Source organism: Chiroxiphia lanceolata, chromosome 7, assembly GCF_009829145.1.
Source record: "Chiroxiphia lanceolata isolate bChiLan1 chromosome 7, bChiLan1.pri, whole genome shotgun sequence".
In the NCBI taxonomy this organism is placed as follows: domain Eukaryota; kingdom Metazoa; phylum Chordata; class Aves; order Passeriformes; family Pipridae; genus Chiroxiphia; species Chiroxiphia lanceolata.
The window spans coordinates 4,009,772-4,036,285 of NC_045643.1; the positions used below are offsets into that span (position 1 = coordinate 4,009,772).

General features: G+C 46.4%; 1 protein-coding gene across 1 annotated transcript; it reads right to left on the bottom strand.

Moving 5' to 3' along the window:
• Window positions 1-17,902: 17,902 nt before the first annotated feature.
• LOC116789397 (maestro heat-like repeat-containing protein family member 6) lies at window positions 17,903-24,461 on the bottom strand. The gene is made up of 18 exons (XM_032693200.1): window positions 23,928-24,461; window positions 23,627-23,691; window positions 23,300-23,512; window positions 22,885-23,032; window positions 22,580-22,644; window positions 22,321-22,470; window positions 21,988-22,136; window positions 21,602-21,749; window positions 21,169-21,356; window positions 20,944-21,081; window positions 20,561-20,675; window positions 20,029-20,166; window positions 19,635-19,811; window positions 19,351-19,506; window positions 19,091-19,192; window positions 18,738-18,840; window positions 18,412-18,468; window positions 17,903-18,102 (listed from the first exon to the last, which is right to left on the bottom strand). The coding sequence occupies exons 1-18, from the start codon at window positions 24,046-24,048 to the stop codon at window positions 17,903-17,905; spliced, it is 2,433 nt and encodes an 810-aa protein (XP_032549091.1). The 5' UTR covers window positions 24,049-24,461.
• Between the last annotated feature and the right edge of the window lie 2,053 nt (window positions 24,462-26,514).

Genomic DNA, 26,514 nt, shown 5'->3' on the forward strand with positions numbered 1-26,514 from the left:
TGCAATTTTATTTTATATATTATTAATTTTTAATCAATTTTTTAGATCTACCTCTAAAGCTCTAAATTATTTAACTTCATTACAAAATATATTAAATGCAATTAAACTAAAACACAAAACCTTAGCTACTTAGTCTGTCTACCAGAGGAATGTTTTCTTTACCAGTACCCCTAGAAGTTACCAGGTTCAAACTGTTTCTAAGTCCTGTAGAATCCCTTGTCTTTAAGCCCTTGCAAGATGACTTTGTGTGCAGCCCAGACACTTTAATAATAAGCAAATATAGCTCCGGCAGCTCTACTATCTATATGTGTCACACTTGGAACTACACACTGAAGAAACTCTGACATAAACTGGGTAGAACTAGTAGAAATTACCTTACAAGACATATAAAATCAAATGTATAAAACCCCACAGTTTTATATGAGGACTTGAGAAAAGCAGTGGAAATATAGGACCTCAAGCATTTTTGATTTCTGAGCAATCTAAGGCTGAAGTTGAAACCTTACAATTTTTGAACTGTACAGAAGTACAGATCAAAAGTGATTAGTCTGTAGAAGTTACCTCCTGTTAGTTGATTTTGTCACACTCCAGTCTGCCCCAAATTTGCCACAGACATGTTTTTCATGCTTAAAACTCAATTTTGTGCAATACATGGGTTATTTACATGTTTTATTTTACCTTACGTAGAATGAAAAAGAACCATTATTCACTTTCACTTACTTGTTTGAAATCTTCTGCTCTCAGTAGCATTTTTCTGGCATTGCTAAAGGGAGGGCTGGGCCACAGCAGCCATGCTAAAGGTCACTCAGATTTGCCTGAGAAGCTTCTTGGTGCCTGCATTGCTTCACATACATGCTCCCTCTGTTTGCTTCAGATGCCTGTCTAATCACTGATTATTGTTTGATGAAGGTTCTTATTCAGACACAAGAAAAATAAAATTAAACCAAAGTTATGACCAGGGCCTCTAACCAGTCATGACTAAAATCTCATGTTTAACCATGAAAGCAAAAACATCTTTCCTTTGTATGATAACATATCACCACCAGTAACATTTTTCATGGTGTTTGTATTTTAAATGGGGAAAGCAATCACAAAACTGTAAAAAGTCACTGTGCCAGATATTGATGTAGTGAAAGAGGAATCCCAGAGATATTAGACTTGAAGCCACAGTTCATCTAGGAAGCCAACCTGGAAAACATGACTAGTGCTGTGGGTAATGCTGGAGTTCAAACATCTGTATTTTCTTCCAGAAAAGAAAAAACCCACACCCTGGAATATTTTAGAGCTACATATATCAATGCATGCTCTAAAAACACTGTGAGCTTTTACATTATATTTTCTGTCTGCCTTTTAAAGTAACCTCATTTTGAGTGTATACATGACCCTTCATTTTTGTCTAGAAAAGATGACTAATAGGATTTTAGTTAGAAATGTGCAGTTTTGAAAATATTAGCCTGTGTTTTGCATCAACTGTCCACACCAAGATGGGAAATATTAATCATGGTAGCAGTCTGCCACACACAGATTAATTTAACAGATGTAAGATTTAAATAAAACTCTGAGCTCATGATGAAACATTTGGAGTAAATCCAGGAAAAGGAAAATGAAGCACAGAACTTATTGAAGGAGGCAATGTGAGAAAGAAGTGTCCTAAACATCCTTCTTATTCTTGTCTTCTTAGGAGGGCAACATGCTGGGCAACCTTGGGAAAGGAGAAGAATTGTCTACTCCCTGAGGGAAAAATGGAGAAGGAGAGCATCATCAGCCCTTACCTTTGGAAAGCTTAGTCATTACTTGCACACAAGAAGACAGAGTGCAGCTCAATGTCTAAAAAGGGACATTCTTCTGTCTGACTTCCACTGGTGATTAGATTTATGATCTGAGACACAAGTACTTCCATAATGTCAGTTGGTCTTACTACCACCAAGCAGGAAAATTTGAGTAGATGGAGTTTTTAATTTGCAGTCTTATTACACAGCTAGAAATACACTAACAGGTTGTAATTCTTCAAGAATAATATGCTATCATATATGCTGTGGCTACTTTTTGGCTTCTGCATATTTCTAAAATAGACCAGTATTTCCATTTTTTGACCAAGTTATTACAGCTTTAACATATTTTACATCACTGCTGTCAGAATATACTTAAACAATTGAAGGCCTAATTTTATTTTATGGAAGGCCTCAGAAATATCAGGCAAAGATTATGCCATAACAGCATTATGGTGAGAACAAGAAATAGTAAGAGAGAGTGAAGGTGACAGGTGGGACTGCAAATCACAGACAGAACTACAAAGTAATAAGCACATAGGATGATTAAGCAATATAAAGTCAGAATTTCTCTCCTGCCTAAATACTGTTGGAGCTGACAGGACTTATAAAGATGGCAAGCAGGTAGTGTTTTGGCTTTGGGGCAGGGGTGGAGGGTCTTTTGTTATTTTTAATATCCATTATCATGTTTTTTCAGGGTAATATGAGGAAAGACTCAGAGATAACAGTGAAATACATTTCTTGCTAAAATCACTTTCTTATTTCTATTACCAATCTAACTTAGGAGAATAACAGGAAGTTTCCTGTTTCCTTCTATGTTCCCTTAAAATGTAATCTATTTGGACTCTGTGGTCTAGATATGTTTTCATACTTTCATATTTTCTCTTATTTTTTCCCAGTAATTTATTCTAATACAAACATTAGTTCAGCATTCTTTTCAATTACAGCAGAGTTCCAATTCTCACACTGTTGGCATTCTCTTTTAGCAGAGATATTTTTTTTTAGTACTACTAAGCCAAAGTTACTGTTTTGCTTTTCTTCACCTTCTTCCTCCTCTGAGGACCTAACGCAACTTTAGTTTATGGATATACTTTCACACCAGGGATCAATGAATACAACAGCAGTTTAAGGGAATATAGATAATGGGGGGGGGAGGGCAAGAGAGAAAAAATACTGACAGTATTTAAATATCTGCTTCACACCCTCCCCTAAACTACAGCCACTTCACCTACCAAACAGATGCCATTTAGGAAGAATGACAAGTTGAAGGTGTATGTTGGGATTTTCTTACCTTTGTACAATTTTCCTCTCAATAACACTTTAAGGATAAGAGCAAAACACTAAATAATGTTTCAAAGTTTTACCCATGAAGTTGTCATATGCTTGGAGATGAAAACAAGGTAATACTTCAGTTTTGGGAGCAATTACAGCAGCTCTCAAGTGGTTTCTGTTTTGTTCAACTACTGTTGTAGTTGAGCTGTGGAATATGTAACTACAAAAGGATCTTCCTTGCTGCAAAAGGCCCGTGAGCATAAATTAAAGTAACTAAAAGTAATTGTCCCTGTTATGGAAACAGTTTATGGATAGCATGGTAAGTATCTTCTAAGTTAGTGTATACACAAATACTCATACCAAGATTTCAGAAATTTAGGAAGCAGATTATATCCAGACCTACGTATAATAAATCTCAGAAGTAAGAGCAGGTTTGGATCTAGAAAGCAGCATTTGGTGCTACTTCAAGTGGCAGCTGGGTTAAGGAATATATCTTTTTTTTTTTTTGACAAAACTAGAAACAAGGAAGAGGTTTTCCAAGCATTTAGTTTTCTGTCCCTTGGCAAGCCTTGATATTTTCAGATTTTAGACTATCATGTTTGGAATTATGTTCTCTCTAATGGGTGCTGCAAGCCTTCCCCACTAGAAGCAGAATCAGAGTAAGGACTTCCAAAGTCCAGATCTTTCCCAGAATTCAAAACTAATGGAAAAATAAAGAAAGCCTTTTTAAAAGTGTGTATATATAACAATAGATCTAAAGCAATTAATTCCATTCCAAAGAAAGATCTTAAGTTTATAATGGACAGTCCTATAAAAAACATCAGTTGTTTCATAAGGGTAAAGATAAATAAATAAATAAATAGGAAGTGTTAGGGAAAATTAGAAAACAGACCATTTTTCTGCCAAGTGATAGAATCTGAACAGCATTATTAGAGGTGTAGTACCCATCTGGGAAAAAAATAGAGACATTTGTCTCTAGACAAAAAGAGAGTTCAAAGGAAGGACCATGACAAAAATCTGAAAAACAAAAAAGAATGATACTGAAGTATAGGGAGATGGGAATTAGTTGTCTATCTTTAATATAGAAGGTAAATTCTTCAGGGGCATAGGAGGGGCAAAAGAGATACCTTTACTCCCAAAAGATTGTCACACTGTGGAAGTCATTGCTGCAGGATGCCAGAGGTCAAAACTCACATGATTTCAAAATGCAATTTTATGAGCTGTAGTAGGAAGTATCAATTTTATAGCAGCAATAGTAGAAAAATTCATCAATTTATTGATCTATTAAACAATGAGATATTACCTCTGATCACATTAAATTTTAAGTATTTAAATTATATATATGACCCAAAGTACTGCTGCTGTATTCTCCTCAATGATCAGAGATTGACAGGAACCTCTAGAAGACAATTCAAGTCACAGATAGATTTTACTTAGGTTAACTAAAAATACTCCAAAACTGCTTGTAACTCCCCTCAAAACTGAGGGTCTCAGTCAAGAAACAGCATCCCTGACCCTAACATCTGACTCTCCTGTTGTGTGGGAAGGCCATCCCTTTACCAACAGTACTGGCCAAACATGCTGGCCTCAGGTTTCACATCACTGTGGCCATTAAAAGTAAAGGCAGCCAGCATTAGCTTCCATTACACAGAATAACATTTCCCTGGCAAGGCTGTGTCAAAAGCTCTTTCGGACCATAGATCACAACAAGCCAAGAATTCTCTACAATCCTCCAGAAGGTGAAACACAGAATCTGACTCAGAAATCAGTCTCAGACACTCACCTCAAGGCATGTCCCTTCCTACTTCATCTAAACTCCTTTTTCCCATACACACACAGTTGATACAATTTATCAAAACACTTCTAAAGCAAGTATTTTATTTTTAAAAATCTTGTAATCGGAAAGCTGTTTTCATCTATAACTCCATTGCAGGTGATGCCTCACAAGTATATTGTCACCATCTTGGGCTGCTGAGGCAGTTGCTCAGCCTGTGGTGCAGAGGGGGACACTCAGATGTGCCCTGCCAGGGTTGTTAGTGTAGACCAACACTGACATCTGGTGCCAGCAGGGCCCTTTTACACCGGGACAAACGTCCCACTTCACAACTTGCTCAACAGTTGCTTGTTTGACACTGAGATAAATCAGCATCTCCTATCCAGCATCAAACCACACCAAGAATCTGACTACAGGGAAAAGAAAGGAAACATTAAAAATGCCAAGGATATACTTGTAGCCAGGAGAAGAAAGTGAAAGTACATTCACAGTATTTTTTCTGCAATGCATTTTTTTTCCAAGATGGTGCTGTTGGCTGTCTTATCTCAAAATAATTTTACCTGCTACTTAAATAGGGAGTTCCCCATTTTTGTGAGAACAGTATTAGCATTATCTTTGCCAGGATGAGCAGAGCTTGCACACCACAGAAAGCACAGAGTTGTTTCCATTCTGAATGCGAGGGCCTGGATTGTGGCTGGCATGAGCTTACCTTGCTTGAACTACTACAACCACTCCATGTCCCATTTTGTGGGCTGGGGAATCATTCTGTACCAGGACTTTTTGGCTACTTTCCCAGAGCAAACTGTCCCTAGGCAATGGGACATTCAGCCTATTTGGGGGACAATCTTCATATGCACGGGTGATGTCCATTTTCTTGCAGGCTGCAGCCTGTCACTACCAAGGGTATCAAAGACAGGATGAACAAACAGAGAGAATGATCCCCATGGAAATCCAATAACTTTTTCCAAGGCTATGAAGAACCAATTACAAAAGAGTACAGTGAATGCCTTAACTACTAAGGAACTAAACTTTTACACCGCACTTGGTTCTGCTACCAGCTGCTTGCTTGAATATGTCCGTGCGAGACGCACAGACCTGCCCCAGTTACAAGCCAACCTCACTGTTCTCTCATGCAAGCAGCCAACAGAGAGCTATTTCCAATGTGTAGCTGTTCTGTGCAGCAAAACGCTTTGCAGCATGTTCTTATCCCCATAAAGCTCTCTGCAGCCAGAAAAGTGTTGTAATAATGTTATTTGCAAGAACAGACTTGGAAAAAAATGGCTTTTTATCATTGTATCGTTGTGCCAGTGCAGACAGTATCCTGACTTACCAGATGTTATTGCTTTTTTTTCTAAACTTCACTGTGGTATTTCTAGAATTGAAGGTTTCAAACAAAGAGGTTTCTGTTACCTTAAGAAATCCAATTTAACACTGTCTCAAAAATCTGCGATTATATGAGTAAAGCTTGATTGGGATAAACATACCAAGCCTCCATCCAGGGCAAAAAATTGGATAACTCCTGTAACTCCACCTCCTTGAAAAACATGGAAACAATAATAAGCTCTACAAGTTCCATGAATGGAAAAGTATTCATTTTGTGAAGGTTTGAGGTTTTGGGAGGGAGAGTTGTGCCTATGGTTTTTGTCAGGTTTTCTTTTTTTTCTTTGTTTTTTTTTTAATTTTATAATTGAGACAGTGAAAACTACTGAAACTCCAGAACCATGTAGGGGACTATGTTTTGTAGGGAAAAACACAGAAAATATTGAGGATTTTGAATGCATGTGCAGGGAAGGGGGTGCAACAGCATGACAACTAATAAAATGAAGTACTATTTTCCTGCTCAGTACAAAATGTTACAGATTATTTTTAACTTCAACTTAACTAAGAAGGTAAGACCTTTTCTAAGTACCACAGCTACTGCAGCACATGAGTGACTGAAGTTTTTGATTTTCCTGCTTGCAAGAGATGCCAGGACATTTTAGTTCTCTAACCCCTAACAAGCAGCAGCTTCTGTTATAAGGAAATATGAGCAAATATAGAAGGTATACAACTTATAGCTCCTTATTTTACTGCCTACTTTTGCAATTCAGCATGTGGCCACTACAAGAACGGCACTTGAATTATGGATGGTCTCTAAACCCTACATTAGGAGTGTGCATTACTTTTGAAAAATAGCTGTAAATCAAAGAATGTGGAAAACAAAGTTTAACTCTCTTTCTCTGGATAATAGATAGGACAGAGGAAATTCACTGGGGGAGGGGAATTAAAGCAATTGAAACACAGGAGCAGACAGTTAGGCAAGAAGCTATGGGAAATTAAGAAGTCCCCACAGCTACTGTAAAAGCTCACCATGCAGTTTATAATTTAAAATAATGTTACACTGCAGTGAAGACTCTATCCTCTATGCTTTATTTTCTGTCCCACTTCTGAATTTTCATCATCAGACTAACTTCTTGTTAAACCAGGATGAATTATTTGTTTCATTTGCTGACCCTCACTACAAACAGGCAGACAGCTAGTTGGGGTGGCTGCTTTACTGCTTGGCTAACTCCAAAATTGTTGCAGTTGCATGCCCAGTGCCAAAAAAACTCCTCTTCCTGTAGTATACCTTTTACTAACTGCTGATAGCCTTCTGTATCTTTACATCTGCTTCTAAGTATAACCAAAGACAAAACAACATGGGCAACCAGGTTCCCTGTGATACAGCGCAGGGGCAGAGTGAAACAAAGCCTCCCTAAGATTTCAAAACTAGACATTATCGCATGACAACAAATAATAACATGTTGAACTACAAATTCACATTTGTTTTTATGTTCTTGAAATATCACATATATTTTTTTTCCTCTGCCAGTAAGTGTGGAAATTCAGGATTTTAGATTCGGGCACAGTCTCTCCGAAGTAAATAGTGCCATGTCTGACTATAACAGTTCACCATAGTCATTCCTGTCTCCTTTAGGTTCTCACATTGACTTCTTTTTCTCCTTTTCCCACCCTTTCCATAGTTAGGACAATGGGGATTTCTGGTATGCCCTTATAAACCCAGGTCCCTGGAAAACAGCTGTAAGGAATAGGAAGGGGGTGGCTTGCATTGTCCCACAGGCATTTCCAAAACATGCTCAGCTTTGGGGCCTGTCAGGTCTTAATACTCAACTGTTTTGAGACTTCAAATTAACCAACTAGAAAAAAAAACAATGCGGTCTCTACAACAAGAGCTAAGAATTTAATGAAGACTCAATTGATCCCTGTGTGCAACTTTAGCAAATATCTGTGTCTTTGAAGAATTTCTACTCACGTAAGCTGTTCAAGCTTCCTTCTGCTCCAAGCCCTTCTCATCCCAGTAACCATAACACACACTCAGCTAGCAGAATAAATACTAATTCCTTCAATGTATATCTCCTTAAGTCTGCCACAATACAGGAGCCTGCTTTCTTACCAGCAGCAGTTTGAACAAAATTTTTGCTTCTGTGTGACCTTTCCTATCCAGTGTAGCTTGCAACACCAAGGGTCCTTCTCAATGCCAGAGTGAGAGGTTTGCCCTTCCCAGTTGTCAATGGCATGAAGGTCTTGCCAAGGCAAGGTCTGAGTTTCCACTGTCAACCAGAACTCTTCACAGGCACTGGGAAAGCAAGGCAGGTGTTGCTGCTCACTCTGCAGTCTCTACAGTGGGACAGCTGACTCCTGAATAAGAAGTTATTAAACAAGATACACAAGTAGTATAAAAAAATTATACGAACCATAACAATCATACTGAGACCAACTTCAGACTACTGTGCTTATTTTTCAAGCAGTTTTACCAATTTCAGCTAAACCCAGTCTCAGTATAAATAAGGACACTGTCAGTTTTCCACTGCTTTTGTTGGGATATGATTTTAACCTGAGATCTAATACTTGGGTATCAACTGTTCCACACATTAAAATGCATGTGAAACCATTCCACACATTCTGTGTGAAAACACACATAGTAACTTCTCAGCGTTCCGGATGGGGTTTAGAGTAAGACATCTCCAGCTGTACATAAAGAAAGTTAGCCAGCTCCCAGACTCCAAGGAGTGCTCGGAGTGTGCTTTTAAACCAACCTTGTATGCGTTTGCAGAAGCCTCTAGATGGCTTATGAGTCTACCTGGAATTTGTGCTCTGGGCACCCAGGAGTCTTGGCCAAGTGTGGAGACCTGAAACACCATATGATACCATGGGGATCATAAAGAACAGCCAAACACTGCCTCTGGAAGCTGACTGTATGTAGGCAAATTATTCTTGCACTTCTACTACCTGTATGACCTGCCTTGCCCAGCATTATTTATAAGTTAAGTTCTCGAAATTTGTTTTTAGAGCTCTGCTGCTCCTTACTTAGCCATCACGTAACAGCAACTATATACTTACTCAAAACAAATCCTAAAACTGCAGATATGTGCCTCCAAAACCTTCTTTCAACAGATCCATGCACTTCCTGATGCACATAAATTCAAGGGTAATTTGTTACAAGTACATAGAAATCTACCAGAGTGCCAGGCAAAACCAGGAGTATGCTGCCCTTGCAAGTTTCTCACCTTGAAGTCAAAGCACAGCATGCTCAACAATCTAAACTTTTTAATTTTTTTAACAGCATCTTTATATTTGCAATAAAAGGTAGGGGAGGAATATTTTTTTTTCTACTTAGGTTCAAATTAAAAAAAAAAATCCTTACAGCTTCTTCAAGTACTGTGGCAAGTGTAATAGTGTGAAGACTTTTCTTTTTACTTTCCATGAAAATAGGTGGGCCGATGATGGCCTTGTACATGTCACTACATCACTGATAGCAAGGAAAAAAATCATCTGCTGTAGCGGAGATGTACTCAGTAGTAAGCTGCACAGTTGGGATGTATCCATGTCTGGAGTGTATCCATGTCTGGAAAGTTTCATTGTATCCATATGAACCTAGTGACAAGCACAGAATACCTAAGGTTGTCCTAGGTTTCACTTCCTAGATGGACAGAGAAAGTATTTCTTTCCTTCCCCCTTTACAGCTGCCCTTTCTGAAAACAGATTTCTAACATGCTTCAAGAAACAAGACACGTAAGACTAGATTTTCTGCCACTACAATTCATGCATTCCTCCTGTTTACTCCCTGACAGTTGACACAGAAGCCTGAAAAAAGTGCCCAGATTTCATGTGGTATCTGTTGCAGAATATAAAATTTTAGTAATCAATGGATTTTTTTTTCCCTTATTTGAACCATGTGTGTTCTACTCTGTAATCTACCACAGATGGTATTTTTCTTGTTACATAGGTGTAGCATCCACTACTTTTAAGAAATTCTATGTATGTGTTTTATGAGGGAACAATATAATACCATGAATTCAAGCAAACATCTTCAAAACCAGCTTGAAGGGTAGTTTATAAATTATAGGGAAGCACAGAGCACAAGGCACTGATGTATACACAGAAGGGCCATTAAGGACAACAGAAATTTGACTTCTGCAAGAGAAGGAAGGACAAGTTCAGTTACTGATTCTTTTTGAGCATACTCAACATTTCTAAGTGTTCAGAGAAACAGTTCCATTCTATTTCTGCATTAATTACCAGGCCATTGATGATTTTTTTAGAGCTTTCAAAAAACTAAAATAAAAAACAAGAATACCCTTTAACATCTGTAAAAATACTGCAATTAATGGATGCCTGGGAGAGTGGGTCAGAACAGAATAGTTGAACACAGATAAAAGACATTTTGTTTGGCCACGATATAATCTTTTATTAGATACATATTTAAGGTCTTTCATTCAAATCCTGTAAAGAGTTTGAAAGAGTCTTTAGACAAAAAAATTCATCAACTGGGTATTAGGAGATCGATGTGGTTCCTCTGATGTAGGATAAATGAATTAAAGGTGTAGAGATATTTCAGAGGTACTACTTAGAAACATATTGTTAAAAATGGTTTTGATTTACAAATAAAAAAGGAAAGATTTTTGAGAATTGGATTATATTTCTGTGGCCATCAGATATTGGAAAGCAACAAGAAGAGAAAACTCTGCCGTATTACAATAGTAGTTACTATTGATATGTCTTTTGAGGGAATTTTTTAGGTATTGTGTCTTTCTGTAAGGGGTCTCAAATCCAACATGCAACACAAGCACATGTACATTTTGATAGCTTTTGACAGCCAGGGACTTTTTGTTTTTTCATACTAGAGAATTTCATCTCTTCAAAATTTCCATTTAATCTACTAGCTGAGTAGAAAAATCAACAATACATATATTAGTTTCATAAAATATTATTCATTAGTTTCATAAAATATTATTCATTAGTTTCATAAAATATTATTTGTTAGTTTCATAAAATATTATTCATTGGGTTTGAATATTGTTATGAAGTTTTCATTTTCTAAAATCTAATATTAACAAATCAACTAAGCCAAAAAGATCCACAAGTGCCTGGTACACTAAGGTACAGCTATTACAGCATTCATCTCATATCGGGAATGATGATTTCACACACTTACTCAACTTACAGTTCAGAAAATTCTTCTTCATACGATTCATATGTCTTCATACTTCTCTTTGGCCATGCCACAGAGCTAAGTCCTGTTAATTACTGACTTTCTTGGACTAGACATCTCAAAACTGAACTATTACATTTCAAAGCTTCACATCTTCTCCAGAGATTATTTCTTAGGCCAATTAATATTCAATAATATGAATAATTCATCTGTCTGAAATTGCCAACTTAATAGAAACAGGTAATAATTTCCAATAGCAGAAACCTAGGCTTTGCCAGTAGGTTTTGTCATGGAAAATTCTATCATGACAGTGTTGTGTTGTTTAATTGTCAAAAAGGACCATAAGCATAACCAGATGGAAAGATGTACTAAAAACCCCTTTTCTTTCTCAGAAAGAATTTATTGTGGTGGCAGCTTAGCTTTCAGTTCCCCAGCAGTTCTGGTGGTAAATCTATTTTCGTGAGGAAATGGTCCAGCGATACATTTCTGTAAAATGCCAGCACAATGCATCGGTGCAACTCCAAGCTCCATTGCACATTCATCATAAGCAAGGGCAGAACAGCTGTTTTAACACCAAGCATGCAATAAAACTACCCAGTAAATCCTCAAACTGAGAATTAAAGTCATAACACGGCAGAGGGAGACAGCGGAGAAGGTGATACATGAAGAAAAACAAGCAAAGCATAGGCTACTGCTGGCGTTGTGAAGATAAGCTTTTAGGACAGGCATAAGCCCATGAAAATGCTTTCCATTGATCCAGAAAGGAACTTTTATAAATGCTTGAAATCAACAGGTAAGTAAAGGTCTTGCTGAGTTACAAAGTGGTGATATATATATATAGTATGTAGCTGCTATGCTATATAGTATTTGCTATATATATCCATGCATTTCCAGGGATTATCAATGAAATTCAAAGGTTAGTTTCAGGGTATTTTTGTTTGACTGACAAGAGTTTTAGATGGATCCTGGATTTCTTTCTGTGCCCTCAAAACCAGTTGGGCATAATCTCTGGAATATCTACTATTGTTTGTCCTGCTTTATTTTCCTCCCATAGTTTTATACCCCCAACTAAGGGGGAAAAAACCTCCAACTTTCCACTCCCTTGCAAAAACACACTTCCAAATTTTGTCTTACTGTACTTAAATCTATCCAAATGCTTTGTGAAGCAACCCTGAAATAAGGAGAGATTGTGCCTCAGCACTAAGTTACTGTTACTTGCAGTAAGGCAAAACAAGTCTAGTTAGAAAATAAATCCTCCACAGAGCCAAGAGACTGGATAATAGAATAGAAAGAAAAATTACTCTATAACAGACCATTAAAGAGGTTCAAAAGCTTGTTTCATTCTACTGTCTTGGAAGGCTGCTGGCATGTATCCAACCAAGCTTTGCTTGTATGTATATGAAGTTGATAAAGATTAAACCTACATTGTAGGGAACACTTAAAATGATGAAAGCTTGGAAACTTCATGTATAGGGTCCATCAGGCTCTAAAAATCTTTATTACATGAACACACTTAATTAATTGTATGTTTGGAAAAAAAAACAACAACAATAAAAACTGAATAGTAAGAAAAAAATTAAAGCTAGAGACTATAGTACATAGCCCTGTTCTTTAACAACAAGTAAAAACCCACTAATGTGAATGAAATACAAAATGTGTTATGGACCCAATAATCCTACCCTTCACAAGAATGCAGGCTATGACTTAAAACACACAGCTCTCAAATCTGACTTGAAAGAGATCTTTGAAGGTTGGTTCTGAAGGAACAAATAGCTCCATTACTAAATTAATCTAGTTTTCATATGTCTCATCTTTTACAAACCTCTGACAAAGTTTGGATTCACATTCGTATGGAGAGTTTTGCTGGAACTAGAACTGGGATTACAAAAGCAGAAGTAAGTTTTAGCTGTAATATCACATCTTTTGCCACTGAACACACTGTGGATGGAAAGAGCTGTAATAAATAGCACAGAATGTTCTAAGGGCTGGTAGAGATGAAAAATGTTGGGCTTTGGTTTTTTTTATCCTGCTTGGACTAAGATTTGTAAGCACAGACAAAAATGTGAGCAAGTCGCCGCTGATTCAGACAGAAGTAGCTTTCAGCTCCAAATTGAAATGCAGTGGGGTTTTGCTGAACACTTTAGTCACCTTTATTCTCTATTCTGAAGTAGAGGCAATTTCCTTTCTCTAGCCACTGCAACAAGAACAGATCACAGCATGACAGATTGCATATGGAGCTACAGTGCAGTTTGATAATTTTCACTTTAAGTAATTTAAATCTTAAGACTGAACAAAAAAATATTCAGAAATTTCCAGAAAAAGAGTTTAGAAAACTTCATACTGAAGTTGTTAGTTGTCCTATATCAGCACTTTCAGGCACGCAGGGGGCCAAGTCCTCCATACTTGGAGGCTATTTCCAGCTCTAGGACTCACACTCCCATTTTCATTACCTGACACCACCATCTGACACGCCACAGATTTCCCAGCTCTCTTCAAAGTGGTTTAAAAAATAAATTCACCAGCGCTTGTCTCAAAGACTTGGTCAGGTTTGACAGTAAATAGTACCTCATGTTGCAATAACAGTGATTTAAAAAAATATATATGCATATAAATTACATACATATGTAAATAAAAACTCCATTAACGAGGTAAAACTTGGATTATGTATTGGTGCCCCTGCTTTGCAGTAGTGTTTCTAAAGCAGGAACTGTAACTAGAAGATTAGAGGAGTTATGGAAAAACTGAGTTTTCAGTAGAAAAAAAGATCCACTGGCTTATTTTAGAAATTATTTAACTGGCAGTTGCTACACTTGGCCTTTTATCTGTTCCACAGCATAAACTCCGACAGTCTAACAAACTCCTTCTTTCTTTCACTGCTGGCCAGTTCAAAGTGTGCATTTTCCAGTGACTATGTAATTCAGTTTTGGCCTGATCTCATAGCTGCGACTCCAGCAGACCCATTAAAAATAAAAACCATACATATCTAGAACTTAAACTGCTGCCCAAAGCAGAACTGTGTGATTGCAGAAGCAAGCTACACCACCTTATAAATGGGATCTGGTGTACAGCATCTCTTTTACAGAGAAATGTTGTGGAATCTTAACAACTAGAAATACACACTGTTTAAGAGCTTTAAACTCCAGAAAAACAACACTGAGGATCAGTACAAGAATATCAGATTCTCCACACACCATTTCTGATTGCAGCTGAAGTCAAAAAAATGTAATAAATTGATGCAACTGTAATACTCAGCAAAAGCACTGTTCTACTGGTGTTCTCGCATGCAATTCTATTGGACTTCTCCGGAACAAACCATTTTCTTTTCTCTTTTCTTTTCTTTTCATTTCTTTTTTCTTTTCTTTTCTCTTTTCTTTTCTTTTCTTTTCTTTTCTTTTCTTTTCTTTTCTTTTCTTTTCTTTTCTTTTCTTTTCTTTTCTTTTCTTTTCTTTTCTTTTCTTTTCTTTTCTTTTCTTTTCTTTTCTTTTCTTTTTCTTTCTTTTCTCTTTTCTTTTCTTTTTTTTTTCCTTTTCTTTTTCTTTCTTTTCATCTTTTCTCTTTTCTTTTCTTTCCTTTTCTTTTCAGAAATTTCAGGGTTTGATGTCTGTGGTAGTTTATGGACTTGGGCTTCGAATACTGCTAATTGTAACTGAAATTTTGATGTTGTCATATTGGGATCTGGTTTTACCATCTCAAAGTGGTTTCTGGTTTTCTGATTCTGGTTCCTGGGTTTGGAGCCTTTTGGGTATTGATGTATTTAACTGTTTACTGGGCATAATCATTCTTGTAATCATTGCATTGCTTTGTTGCTGTTGGAAGTTAGCTTTCCCGTGTGTGTCTGGTGCTGTATGTAAGATGGGTGCTTAGCAGAGTACAGTTGTGAAAAAGAGCCCATTAGGGTGCATACTGGCACGTTAGAAGGAATTAAGAAGTCCCTCAGGCAGTAATTTGAATAAGAAAAGTTTGGTAAAGTATTGTAATCAGTGGTGGCATTTGTATAGGTTAGGCAGAAGGGAGAAGTGGTCTGAGGATGGATCTCTGGACTGTGAGATGTTACAGTTAGTGTTACTTCTAAGGAAGGAAGGAAAATTTTTATTTTGAGACCCAACCAGATAATAGGAACATTTGGGAGATATTCCTGTCTCATCCTTGGAGACTGGAGGAACATCTCCAAGATATGACACCTTGGAGAGCATGTAACAAAAGACGGAGTCCTACTCCCACAAAAGCTCGTGGGAAACCTCCCAGTGACTCCTGAGAGGTCAAGGATCCCACCTCAAGTCCAGCACAACCTCTAGAGAACACATCTGGCCAGATGGAAAGAGGAGAACTGTGATAAGGAATTTTACAGGCTCAGTTAGGGAGCCACTGAGACTGAGACTGCCTGAAGCACAGGAAACAGCAGAGAGGGGGAAGGAGCAATAAACAGATGGCACCACATGTACATTTTAACCTTAGATTCAAATTTCTTTCTCTGTTTTTCACTATCTTTTATACGAGCAAGAAGGCAGTGCTGTTTTCTCCTCTACCTCTAAATTTCATGCTGTCTCTAGGCACCTAGCACAGAACTTAGAGTCTACTAAATGAGTAAATTTACCTCTTATAGGCAGCAAAATTATTAAGTGGGGGAGCCTGACCTCCAGAAATGCCAGCATATCTAGTCCGATCAATTTAACAGCACACCACAGGACCACTTTCTGCTGGTTGTATTGTATCCTGCACACTGGCAAATGATGCTTTTCCAAGTAATAGCCTTCTTGGGCAGCAGTCGTGCAGTAGAAGGGGTGACTTAAAACCCAAAGCTTTGGACTCAGAAAGAGGTCTTCCTACTCAGAGTTACTGGAAGACTCTGCTTGTGTATCACAGATGCAGTTAGAAAACCCTAAATAATTCGTAGCTTCTTACCCCAGTAGTATTTCTAATAGATTTTGACTTCCTTCAACCTTCATGCTTGAAACCTTTTGGTTTTTCAGTGTTTGCTGGTGGAGCTCACACCACCCCTTGCCACTGCAGTGTATGAGGTGGAGTGGTGGGCTCTACGGCAGCAAATCTGATCAGTGAGCCCTGGTACATTTGGTCCCTTGGAAGCCACTGCCTCCCTTCACCCGTGTTTTCGCCCAAATCATGACTTGTGAAGCTGAAGCACCAACTTTAAGGCACGGCTGAGCCAGCGGGGCAGGGCAGCGCCAAAATCAGCAGCTCTGGTGCCGAGTCCTGGCAGGGTCGGTGCCTGTCTCCTGCCCAAAGAGCTGTGCCCCCGGGGGATGACTCCCGAGGAGGCCCAGGCGTTGTGGCTGCTGCTGCTTCTGTGCACATTTCCCTGACACAGATGGCTTGGTCTCTCTCTCGGTCGTTCTCCACGAGGTGTCCCGTGGGGAAAAAAATCTTCCTCTCAGGAAAAGAAAAAGCAGGTAGCCAAAACCGGACTCCCCACTCAGTCCAGTCCACGCCAAACCCCAAAGAAACTCCCCGAACAACAGACTTCCAGCCGTGCCTGTGGCAACCGTGCTTCCCCGGGAGACCTCCCCCTCTCCCCGCTCCTGCGCTGCCCAGCGCCTGCGGCTCCGCTCTGCTCCCACCCCATCCCCAACCCCCCCCATCCCAGAAGAAACAGACTGGGGGGGTGAGGACGAGGTACCCTAGGGAGAAAATTCCCACATCTCCTTTCAAACCTATGACACAAGAGCAACAATGCTGCTCCCACCCCACTGACCAGGGCTGTGCCAAAATCAGCCGCTCTGGCAAGTCCTTGCCCAAGAAGACCTGTCACCGCCCCGAGTCCTGGCAGGGCTGGTGCTCCTCTCCTGCCCAAAGAGCTGTACCCCCGAGGAGGCCCAGGCGTTGTGGCTGCTGCTGCTCCAGTGCACAGCCTGCTGCTCTTGTCTGTGGCTTGGGCAGCAGCGACTGCGCAGCCCTGCCCGAGGAGCCCCGCGCCCTCCCCGTGCTGGCAGCAGCTCCGCGGGCCCAGAGCTCTGGCTCAGCGGGCTCTGGGACACAGCCCCATGGGCTGGGCAACCGCGGGGGCCCGGGCTGGCCCACAGCCCTGCCCCTGCCCCTGGTTGGCAGCAGCCAGCGCACGTGCCCCGCCAGGGACACCTTGCCCTCCTTGTCCCCAGCCAGGCCAGCCTGGTCCCCTTAGCACTGTCCCCACCCTCCTGCCCAGGCCTCCAGCCCTTCTGCCGCAGGCCCGGCCGACGTCCCAGGCAAGCGCCGCAGCAGCCGGCCAACACCTGGGCAGGACACAGATGGCACTTCCTGCCTGGGACAGGGCTTCTGGCCATCTCCAAGGACCTTTGGCTCAGGGATCCCCACAGCTCCAGCCTTTGCCCAGCTGCTCTGCTACAAGCTTGGAGGCTTCAGCACAGCACCACCAAAGGCCAAGGGCACGTAGGGCTCTTTCTCTTCTCACTGCACACCTGGGCAAGTGTTGCTGAGCACAAGGACCCTTTTGCCTCTCTTCCCAATACCCTGTGCAAACTGGGCACCAAAAAGCTCTCCTGAGCCTCTGTGTGTGACAAGAGGAATTTTATATTCCTATGCTGGACTAGAGGGAAGTGCTTCCACAGCAGGGGTCTTCCTCGCAGGCTCACGTGGCTGCAGCAGACACCACTTCCCACATCAAGCCTCCCCAGAGCTCTGGCAGCACAGCCAGAAACTGCCCCGCAGAGCAGGACAGGGCCAGCAGGCCCCGCACAGCCAGTCTGGCAGCTGCTGCAGCCTGGAGGATGGAGTTCTCTGGGCAGCTTCAATGATATAGCAGCTCTGAAGCGCCAGGCTTGAGATGGCGGGGCTGATGTCATTCCTCAGACCCCGAAGAGCTGCAACAGGGAGGAACAGAGCCAAGGTCAGAGCCTGGATCTGTGGTGACCCAAGAAGCCCCTCCAGCCAGGATCATCTCACCCAGTTCTTCCCATGGCCAGGAGGGAGCAGGGTCCAACGGGATCAGCCGGAAGGCACTGGCCACCAATACCCCCCGTGTCCCTGAAATCTCTCTCTGCTCTGCCCAAGCCATCCCTCATCCGTGCGGGGAGCAGAGCCCTCCACAACCAGGGCAGGATTGCAGCTCCCTGCCCGGGCTCCGTGCTCCTCCCGCCAGCCCCCGCTGACACCGCGCTGCCCTCACTCACTCTCGATGATGTCCTGCAGCTCTTCAGGCTGTCCCCGCAAGTACCTCCCGGCCATCCCTGGGAACACAGATCCTGTCAGGGCCCCAGCGGCACAGCTCCCCCACTGCGGCGCTGCCGGCCCGGCCACGCACCCTCCTGCCCTGGCAGGGCTGAGCCCGGGGCCTTCCCACCTCGGGACTCCCCAGGGCTGGGCTGGCACAGGGCGGCAGCAGCCACCAGGGCACTCGGGGCTCCCCAGCACATCCCTGGGCCGCATCCTGCTGCCGCTGCAGCAGCCGGGGCTGGGGCCGAGCTGCAGCGGGGTGGGGAGGGACCTTGTGGCTCACCAATGAACCTGAGGGCCGCTTCTCGCACGGGCTCCTGTGGGCTCTCCAGGTACGGCAGGGCCTGGCACAGGTACTCGACTGCTCTTCTCTTGTCCTTTTCCAGCTGCAGAGATCGGCAGGGCACAGAGGGAAGGGTTGGCTGGGGCTCTGCCCCTTGGCCAGGCGCTGCCTGTGCCCAGCACTGGCCTCCCCTGCCCGCACGCCTCAGGCAAGGTAGCAGCGTGTGGGGCGCAGGCCTCTGTCCCGCAGGCGGCTGCAGCAGTGGGCAGGGGCACAGTGCCAGCCCCACACTCTGAGCGTCGGGGACTGGGGGCTGCTCCAGCCTGCGGCTGGGGCTTCATGGCCGTCCTTACCAGGCACTCACTGAACCTCCACAGCTCCTTCCTCTTCACAGTCTTCTTCAGATCCTTCCTCTTCAGGAAGCCAGCCACACAAAGCAGCGCTTCCCCAGAGGCCTGCAGAGCAACAAACATTGGGAGATGGCACCACGGCCCATGGTAAAGGACCCGCGTCCCTGGAGCAAGGCCAGCAGGAGGCTGGAGCCCATCAGGTGCCAGGGCAGGAGGTAGCCCAGCCCCCTACCACGGGGACACCAGAGCCCACAAGTGCTCACCTCTGCCACTCTCTGGTTCTCATCGTGGCAGTGGAAGAAGAGTGGAAGCAGGCTCTGGTGCACATGTGGCTTCAGGGCCTTTTTTCCCTCTTTCTCCACCGTCATCATCACCCCACAGAAGAGGAGGATGGAGGACAGCTGCACACTGCTGTCAGCCTGGTGGAAATGAAAAGACCTCAGCACTGGCTTCTCCAGGCCCACCTGGGCACAGGCCTGAAAATCCACAAGGCACAAAGTTTCCTGCCAGCACCCGTTGCCTGTGGCTGCGGGGCACAGAGCCTTACGCTGTCGAAGAGTGGCTGCAGCGCCTCAGCCAGCTGCAGAGCGGTGGGGCTGGAGAGCTGGATGCCTTTGTCGGAGAACAGAAAGCCGAGGACGCTGACAGTCCTCCCGACCAGCTCTCCATCTGCGTCCCACAGGAGCTGCACGAGGCTTTCAGTCAGGCTGCACATTCTTTTGGCCTGTGAGGAACACAAGGCTGTGCTGTGAAACCATGAAGGGCTGCAGCGCCAACCCCGCTCCGGCGGGGCAGCCCCATGTGCTGCCGCGGGGCCCAGAGGCCAAAGGCCTGTCCCGAGGGACTCGGGCAGCTGAGCGGGGAGGCAGCAGAGCTGGCAGCAGCTGTGCTCCCCAGTCCCAGCATTGCAGCACGGCTTCGGCCAACTGCCCCTTCCTCACCATCACGGCATCCTGGCTGAGCACCACCAGGCCTTTCAGCACTTGGCGGCGCATCTCTGGGCACTCGCTCCACAGGTGCCTTGAAAGGATCTGCAGGACGCTTTCACCGCACTCCCTCACGTCCAGGTAGACCAGGGCCTGAAAGGCACGGAGCGGTGACGGGCTGCCCGGCCGGCAGCAGTCCGCACAGGGCGCGGCACTGTCCCGGGCAGCCCTGCCCAAAAGCAGCAGTGGCTCTGCAGAGCCCCTGGGCTCCCTGCCCTGCGCAGGCCACTCGCCCACTCCTCTGTGCCACCCAGCCCTGGCATTCCTTGGCCTTGAGGAGCCATGAGGGAAGTGCGAGTGCTGGCAGCAGAAGGACCCAAAACACAGCTGGGGACAAGTGTCACCCCAGCAGCAAGGGGCCAAGGGCACACAGCGGAGCCCTCCCTCTGCCCCAGCTCCCTTCACTGGGCTTCCCCCGCAGATGTGGCTGCACAAGGCCAGAGAGGTGGAGGCAGCTCGGCCAGGCAGCACTCGCCATCAGGCTCACCTCCACAAGGAACGCCATGGCAGGGAGCTCCCAGGGACACATCTCCTCGCTGAGCAGCTCCAGGAGGCAGCACACAATGCCACAACACCAGGGGGTGCAGACAGAGCCCATCTCCCTGGCAGGAGGGAAACAAGAACTGTCGTGCCTGAGCTGGCTGGGCAAACCTCACTCCCAGAGGCCTGGTCTTTCCCCAGCACCCCGGCAGGGGACCAGGGTACTCTGGTAGGCGGCTCCTCCTGTGCACCCGCCTCTCCCAGCCTTTGCCACTCTGCTTGGCCATCCCTGGGTGACAAGGCCCTCTGGCCCACGACCACGGGCACTGCATGGAGTGCCCCGTGCAGAGGGCAGAAATGACAGGGGCAGCAGGGACAAGGGGGTCTCACCTGGCCAGCAGACCCACTGCGTAGTGGTGGGTGTCGGCGTTGAGGAGCGTGTCCCAGCCACACTTGCGCTCCAGTGCCACCAGCACGCTCTCGCAGCGCAGACGGCGCAGCAGGGCTTTGAGGGTCAGCACTGCAAACCTGCATGCAGAGCAAAGCCCAGGTCATGCTGGGAGCCCTGGCCAGCCCTGAAGGCATGGCAGGGACAGGAGGAGTGGGATGGAGCACCTGTTGGGCTTGCTGGGAAGGTTGCGTTGCTTCCGGCACTCCCTCCACAGGGTGTCAACCTCCTCTGGCATCTGCACTGTGCTGAAGAACACTTGGAAGAGCAGATGCACAAAGAGGTTGGGGAAACACACCCTCACTGCCCGTGTGCAGCAGAGCAGATGGAGGATCTTCCAGAGTGCCACGGTTGCCTGCACAAAGGAAACCAGCCGGAGACAGCGCTCAGTGCCCGGACATCCATGGGGCAGGGCCCGAGCGTGGCAGGGAGAGGCCAGGGGAGACACAGCAGGAGCAGCCGGCCTGGTGCCCCTGAACCTGCCCCTAAGCCAGCTTGCCAGCCCAGTGCCTGAGGCAGGGAGATGCAGTGCTGGGGGAGGATGAAGAGCTGCCGGGGAGGTGACATGGCGTTGAGCAAAGGCCAGTTCCAGAAACTCACAGCCAGGGCAAAGACTTCCGTTTCATCCCCATCAGAGGTGCACATGCTGCAGGTTGGCCAGCTTCCCAGGACGAGGGCAAGGATCGTCAGCACCGACTCTGCAGTAGTTCTCAAGGAGATGATTGCTCTCCACATGCTCACAGCAGCTCTGCGGGGTCAAAGCTCTGTGTCAGCGGGCTCTCAGCCACAGTACCACGGCCTGGGCACTTCCCGCTCCCAGGTGACAGAGCCACAGCACCTTGAGGAGCAAGGAGGGCACATGGGAGCAGGATCCGTGGCTGGCATGTGAGGGCTGGCAAACAGAAGAGCCAGAGGCTGACAGACACCTGGGATGGGCTCTACAGGCTAATGGGCTGGTGAGCCCTGGAGGCAGAGGGGCCCCATACCTGTCACAGCATGGGGCAGAGCGCAGCAGAGTCACCACCACATCCACGGGGTGTGCCTCGACCAGAGCCAGAAGAGTCTTGTCTAGTCTGCGCTCAGCACACACATTGGCCGTGAGCCACCGGTGGATGTACCTGACGAAGGCTGGCACCTGCAGGGGGCACGGGGCAGACTTGGAGAGCTGCCAGAGCCAGTAACTTGCCCGGCTTCCCCCGACAAGCGCTTCCCTTCCCACCACTCTGGGCTGGCCTCAAAGGCTGAGGGGGCCCAGCGGAGCCGGCGTGAGGGCCCGCACAATCCCTGCAGGGCTACAGCCCTGGCCACCGGCTGCTTACTTTCTCGGCATTGGAGACACCATTCTCCACAAGCAAATCCAGCAGGGCAGCGCTGGTCTCGGCATTGCAGAGGTCAGAGTTTGCCATGCCCCCAGCGCCCATGGCGATGGTCTCTTCCCTCCAAATGCACCTGGTGAATTGGCAAACCATCTGCAGGAGAAAGGCAGGAAGACAGGGATGTGCCCTGGAGAGCTCCGACAGCGGTACCAGGCTGAGCAGTGGCAGCAGGCCCAGCCCAGGAGGCCGTGGCTGCAGGTACCTGTGCTGCCCTGCGGAAGCGGCCACAGGCGCGGTCCTGCTCCTGTGTCCGGTCCCGGCCTGGATCTGGCAAAGAGAGAGTGCAGTCAGAGCTGAGGGGCTGCAGGACAGGCCGGAGAACACGGCTCAACCCTGCGCTCCACAGGCAGGGCCAGCTCCGGGATGCCCAGTGCATGGAGCTTCCGGGGGATCAGCCCCGGGCCCTCCTTCCCCCTCCCTTTCTTTGGCTCTGTCCACAGGGCACAGGATGGCAAGAGGCCCATCTGGCTGCAGCCACCAGCCCTGGAGCCCAGCTCTGCCACTCACCCTCCTGCAGGGGCTGGGACTGCTCTGCCTCCTCAGGCTGCTGGGATGGGGCAGCTCCAGGGCCTTCCTCCTCCCCCTCCTTCAGCCAGGCCAGCTTGGGCACCCTGGGGGGTCTCTGTTCCATGTCTCTGTCTGGCTTCATGGCTTCCTGCAGGAGAGATAGCATGGAAAAGCTCTGGGTCACCAAGTCCTGCACAAGTGCCTTGAAGGCACCTGCAACACAGCAGGTTTGGGAACGCTCCGGATCATCAAGTCCCAAAGTCTGGCCTGGAGGGACCATGGGGGAGTTGGAGAGCTGCCAGAGGGAGCAATTTCCCACTTCTCTTCCCACCACACTCTGCTGGCCTCAAAGGCTGAGGGGGCCCAGCAGACCTGGCTTGAGGGGCCACACAATCTCTACCCACAGGTGGCTTACTTCCACAGAGACAACTCTCTCCCCAGGAATGTCCAGACCAAGAGCACTGGGCGGGCGCTGAACGACTGCGATGTCAGTGTCTGCCTCGCCCTCGGACGTTGCGCCGTCAGCCTTGGCCATGAGCTCACTGGGCATGGGGTCAGGCTGTGCCATGACCTGGCTTGGTGTGATCCTGGTCTTCGGACACCGAATGCCCACGAATTTCAGAACAGCCTACAGGAAAACAAAGGGCAGGGAAGACAGGGATGTGCCCTGGAGAGCTCTGACAGCAGTGCCAGGCTGAGCAGTGGCAGCAGGCCCAGCCCAGGAGGCCGTGGCTGCAGGTACCTGTGCTGCCCTGCGGAAGCGGCCACAGGCACGGTCCTGCTCCTGTGTCCGGTCCCGGTCTGGATCTGGCAAAGAGCGAGCGCGGTCAGAGCTGAAGGACAGGCCACAGAACACGGCCCAACCCTGTGCTCTACAGGTAGGGCCAGCCCCGGCATGCCCAGTGCATGGAGCTGCCAGGTATCAGCCCCGAGCCCTCCTTCCCCCTCCCTTTTCCTGGCCACGTCCACAGGGGATGGGATGGGATGGGAAGAGGTCCAACCGGCTGCAGCCACCACCTCTGGGGCCCAGCTCTGCCACTCACCCTCCTGCAGGGGCTGGGGCTGCTCCACCTCCTCAGGCTGCTGTACAGGGGCAGTCCCAGGGCCTTCCTTCTTCTTCTTCCTCCTGAGAAACCTGCACAGGCTGAAGCGTCTCTCCGCCATCCTACAGTTGGGCCTCAAGGGCACCTGCTGCAGGGATTGGAGACGCCAGGGAAAAGCTCCAGGGCACGAAGCCCCAGAGAATGGCCTCGAGGGCACCTGCCGCAGGGCCTGGAGACTCCTCGCCGAAGCTCCGGGTCACCAAGTCCCACGGTCTGGCCTCGAGGGCACCTGAAAGACAGAAAAGCCTACGAAACGCAAGTCCTGCAGTGCGGCCTCAAGGGCAGCTGCCGCAGGGATCGGAGACACCTCGCAAAAGCTCCGTGTCACCGAGTCCCGCGGTCTGGCCTCGAGGGCACTTGCAGCACAAAAACGCCACCAAAACGCTCCGGATCAGAAAAGAACGAGTTGGCTGCACGGGGGCTCCGCACAGCACCGCTCTGTCCCGTCTGTACCGTCGCACGCTCCGAGGAGCACTGAGGCGTGGCCACCTCACCACCACTACTAAGTCATCACATGTCACAAAGGGCCCTGTGACACCCTGCCCCGTGCCATCCCATCAGTCCCAATTCCCCAGCTTGGGGGGAGAAACCCGCAGCAACCTGGGGAGTGGGGTGGGAAGGTAGGACTGTCCCAGCACTTCAACAGCTGCTCGCAGCCACCTGTGTTTGCAGCCAGCACTGAAAAGAAAAAAAAAATGTCCTTTCTCCCACAGGCCGTTTGAAGGCAGAATACCTCGCTCTGAGATGACTTGCTCTCTTTCTCTCAGTTGTTCTCCACGAGGTATCCCAGGGGGCAAAAAAACTTCCTCTCAGGAAAAGAAAAAGTAGACAGCCAAAACCGGACTCCCCGCTCAGTCCGGTCCACACCAAACCCAAAAAAATCCTCTGAACAACAGATTCCCAGCCTTGCCTGTGGCAACCGTGCTTCCCCAGGAGACCTCCCGCTCTCCCCACTCCGGCGCTGCCCAGTGCCTGCAGCTCCGCTCTACCCCCACCCCCTCCCCAACTCCCCCCATCCCGAAAGAAATAGATGGGGGAAGGGGAAGACGGGATACTCCAGGGAAAAAATTCCAACATTATTACAGCCCAGCTAGGGATACGGGGAAATTCACTCAGAGGTTCGAGACAGGTTGTAGGTCAACAAGAGTGAATCCTCTGTGCTGGTTTAAAGGTAAACCAGCAGGGGAAATGGACTCAACTCAAAAGAGAGATTATAAGTCATGATAACAATTTAATAAAATAATACAATAAGTACGATTATACAGACAAACAATTGGTTTTAACCCACAAAACCCAAATATATAACCCAGCGCCCTGGGGCATGAACAGAGTGGTGTTCTTTGGGCCCCCTGAATCCAAAGTAAAAGGAGAGGGGAAAACTTGTTGGTGAGAGTGCTGTTGCAGTCTGGTCAAGAGTGGTGACTGCAGTCCGGTCGAGAGTGATGGTTACAGTCTGGTTCAAAAAGTGGTGGTTGCAGTCCAGTCAAGAGTGGTGGTCTGCAGTCTGGTTGAGAGTGGTGGTCTGCAGTCTTCCTCTGGATCCCACGGCTGGTAAAAAGTTCCAAGACTCCAAGATTATATTTTCTCCAGTTCAGGCAGGAATGCTCGGTACTTTCCTCAGGGCGGGGAGTATCACAAAGGGTATGAGGAACAGGGAGGCAGCCTTCTATATCACAGGCCTCTTAACACCTACTCTGTAGCCTGAGGAATCAGGTTGCTCTGGGCAGAGGGTGTAAATAGTCTATTGAAAACAGTTTCTGGGAAATGGTATGGAAGGCTATAGAATACACAGTTTTGGGTTACACCCATACAGTGATGAACGGGGCCCAGCTGTTCTAACTAGGATACCCTCGTATAGGGGGAGCAGAGAAGTTGCTAGAACAGTGGGTGTGGCATACCAAATATGGAAAGGGTAGGAGGGCCTGCCCAAACAAGGAAGTATAGGAGGGGTTTACAACTCCATAAGGCTTGGGGGAGGGTTTATAAGGAAACAGGGATATGAGGGGACAAACAGTTTAAGGGAATTTTTACAAAAATTATGGGGTACAACATAAGAGCTCTATTTTAGTATTAAACTCTGTTATAGGTAAATAAAATAGATCAAGGTATAGCAGTAAAAATTTATTAAAGATTTATGTAAAGTGCAAATAAGCAAAACAGCGCGCTGGGTGGCCTGGGAGACCCTTGCTCCACACAGCCCACAAGCGCAGTAGGCAAAAACAGTAACTTTTATACCCTTATCAATTCCCCTCCCACAGTCATTTGTTATCTCCTTATTAGATCCGAGTTCGCAGGTCTGGTTCTGGTTGGTTCTCTTTTGCAGGCCCAGTTCAGTTGCCAGGTATTTTCCACCCATAGTTTTAATTAGTCCTTCGTCCTTGAGGCCTGGCGTGTGGGACTTTCCAGATGTCTGTTTGGTTCCTCCTCATCACCCTTGTACTTGACCCTTTGATCCTTGTCCTTCTCTTCTTTACTTTATAAGTACACTTTAGGCAGTATACTTTTAGAAAAACAGGATACAGAATAC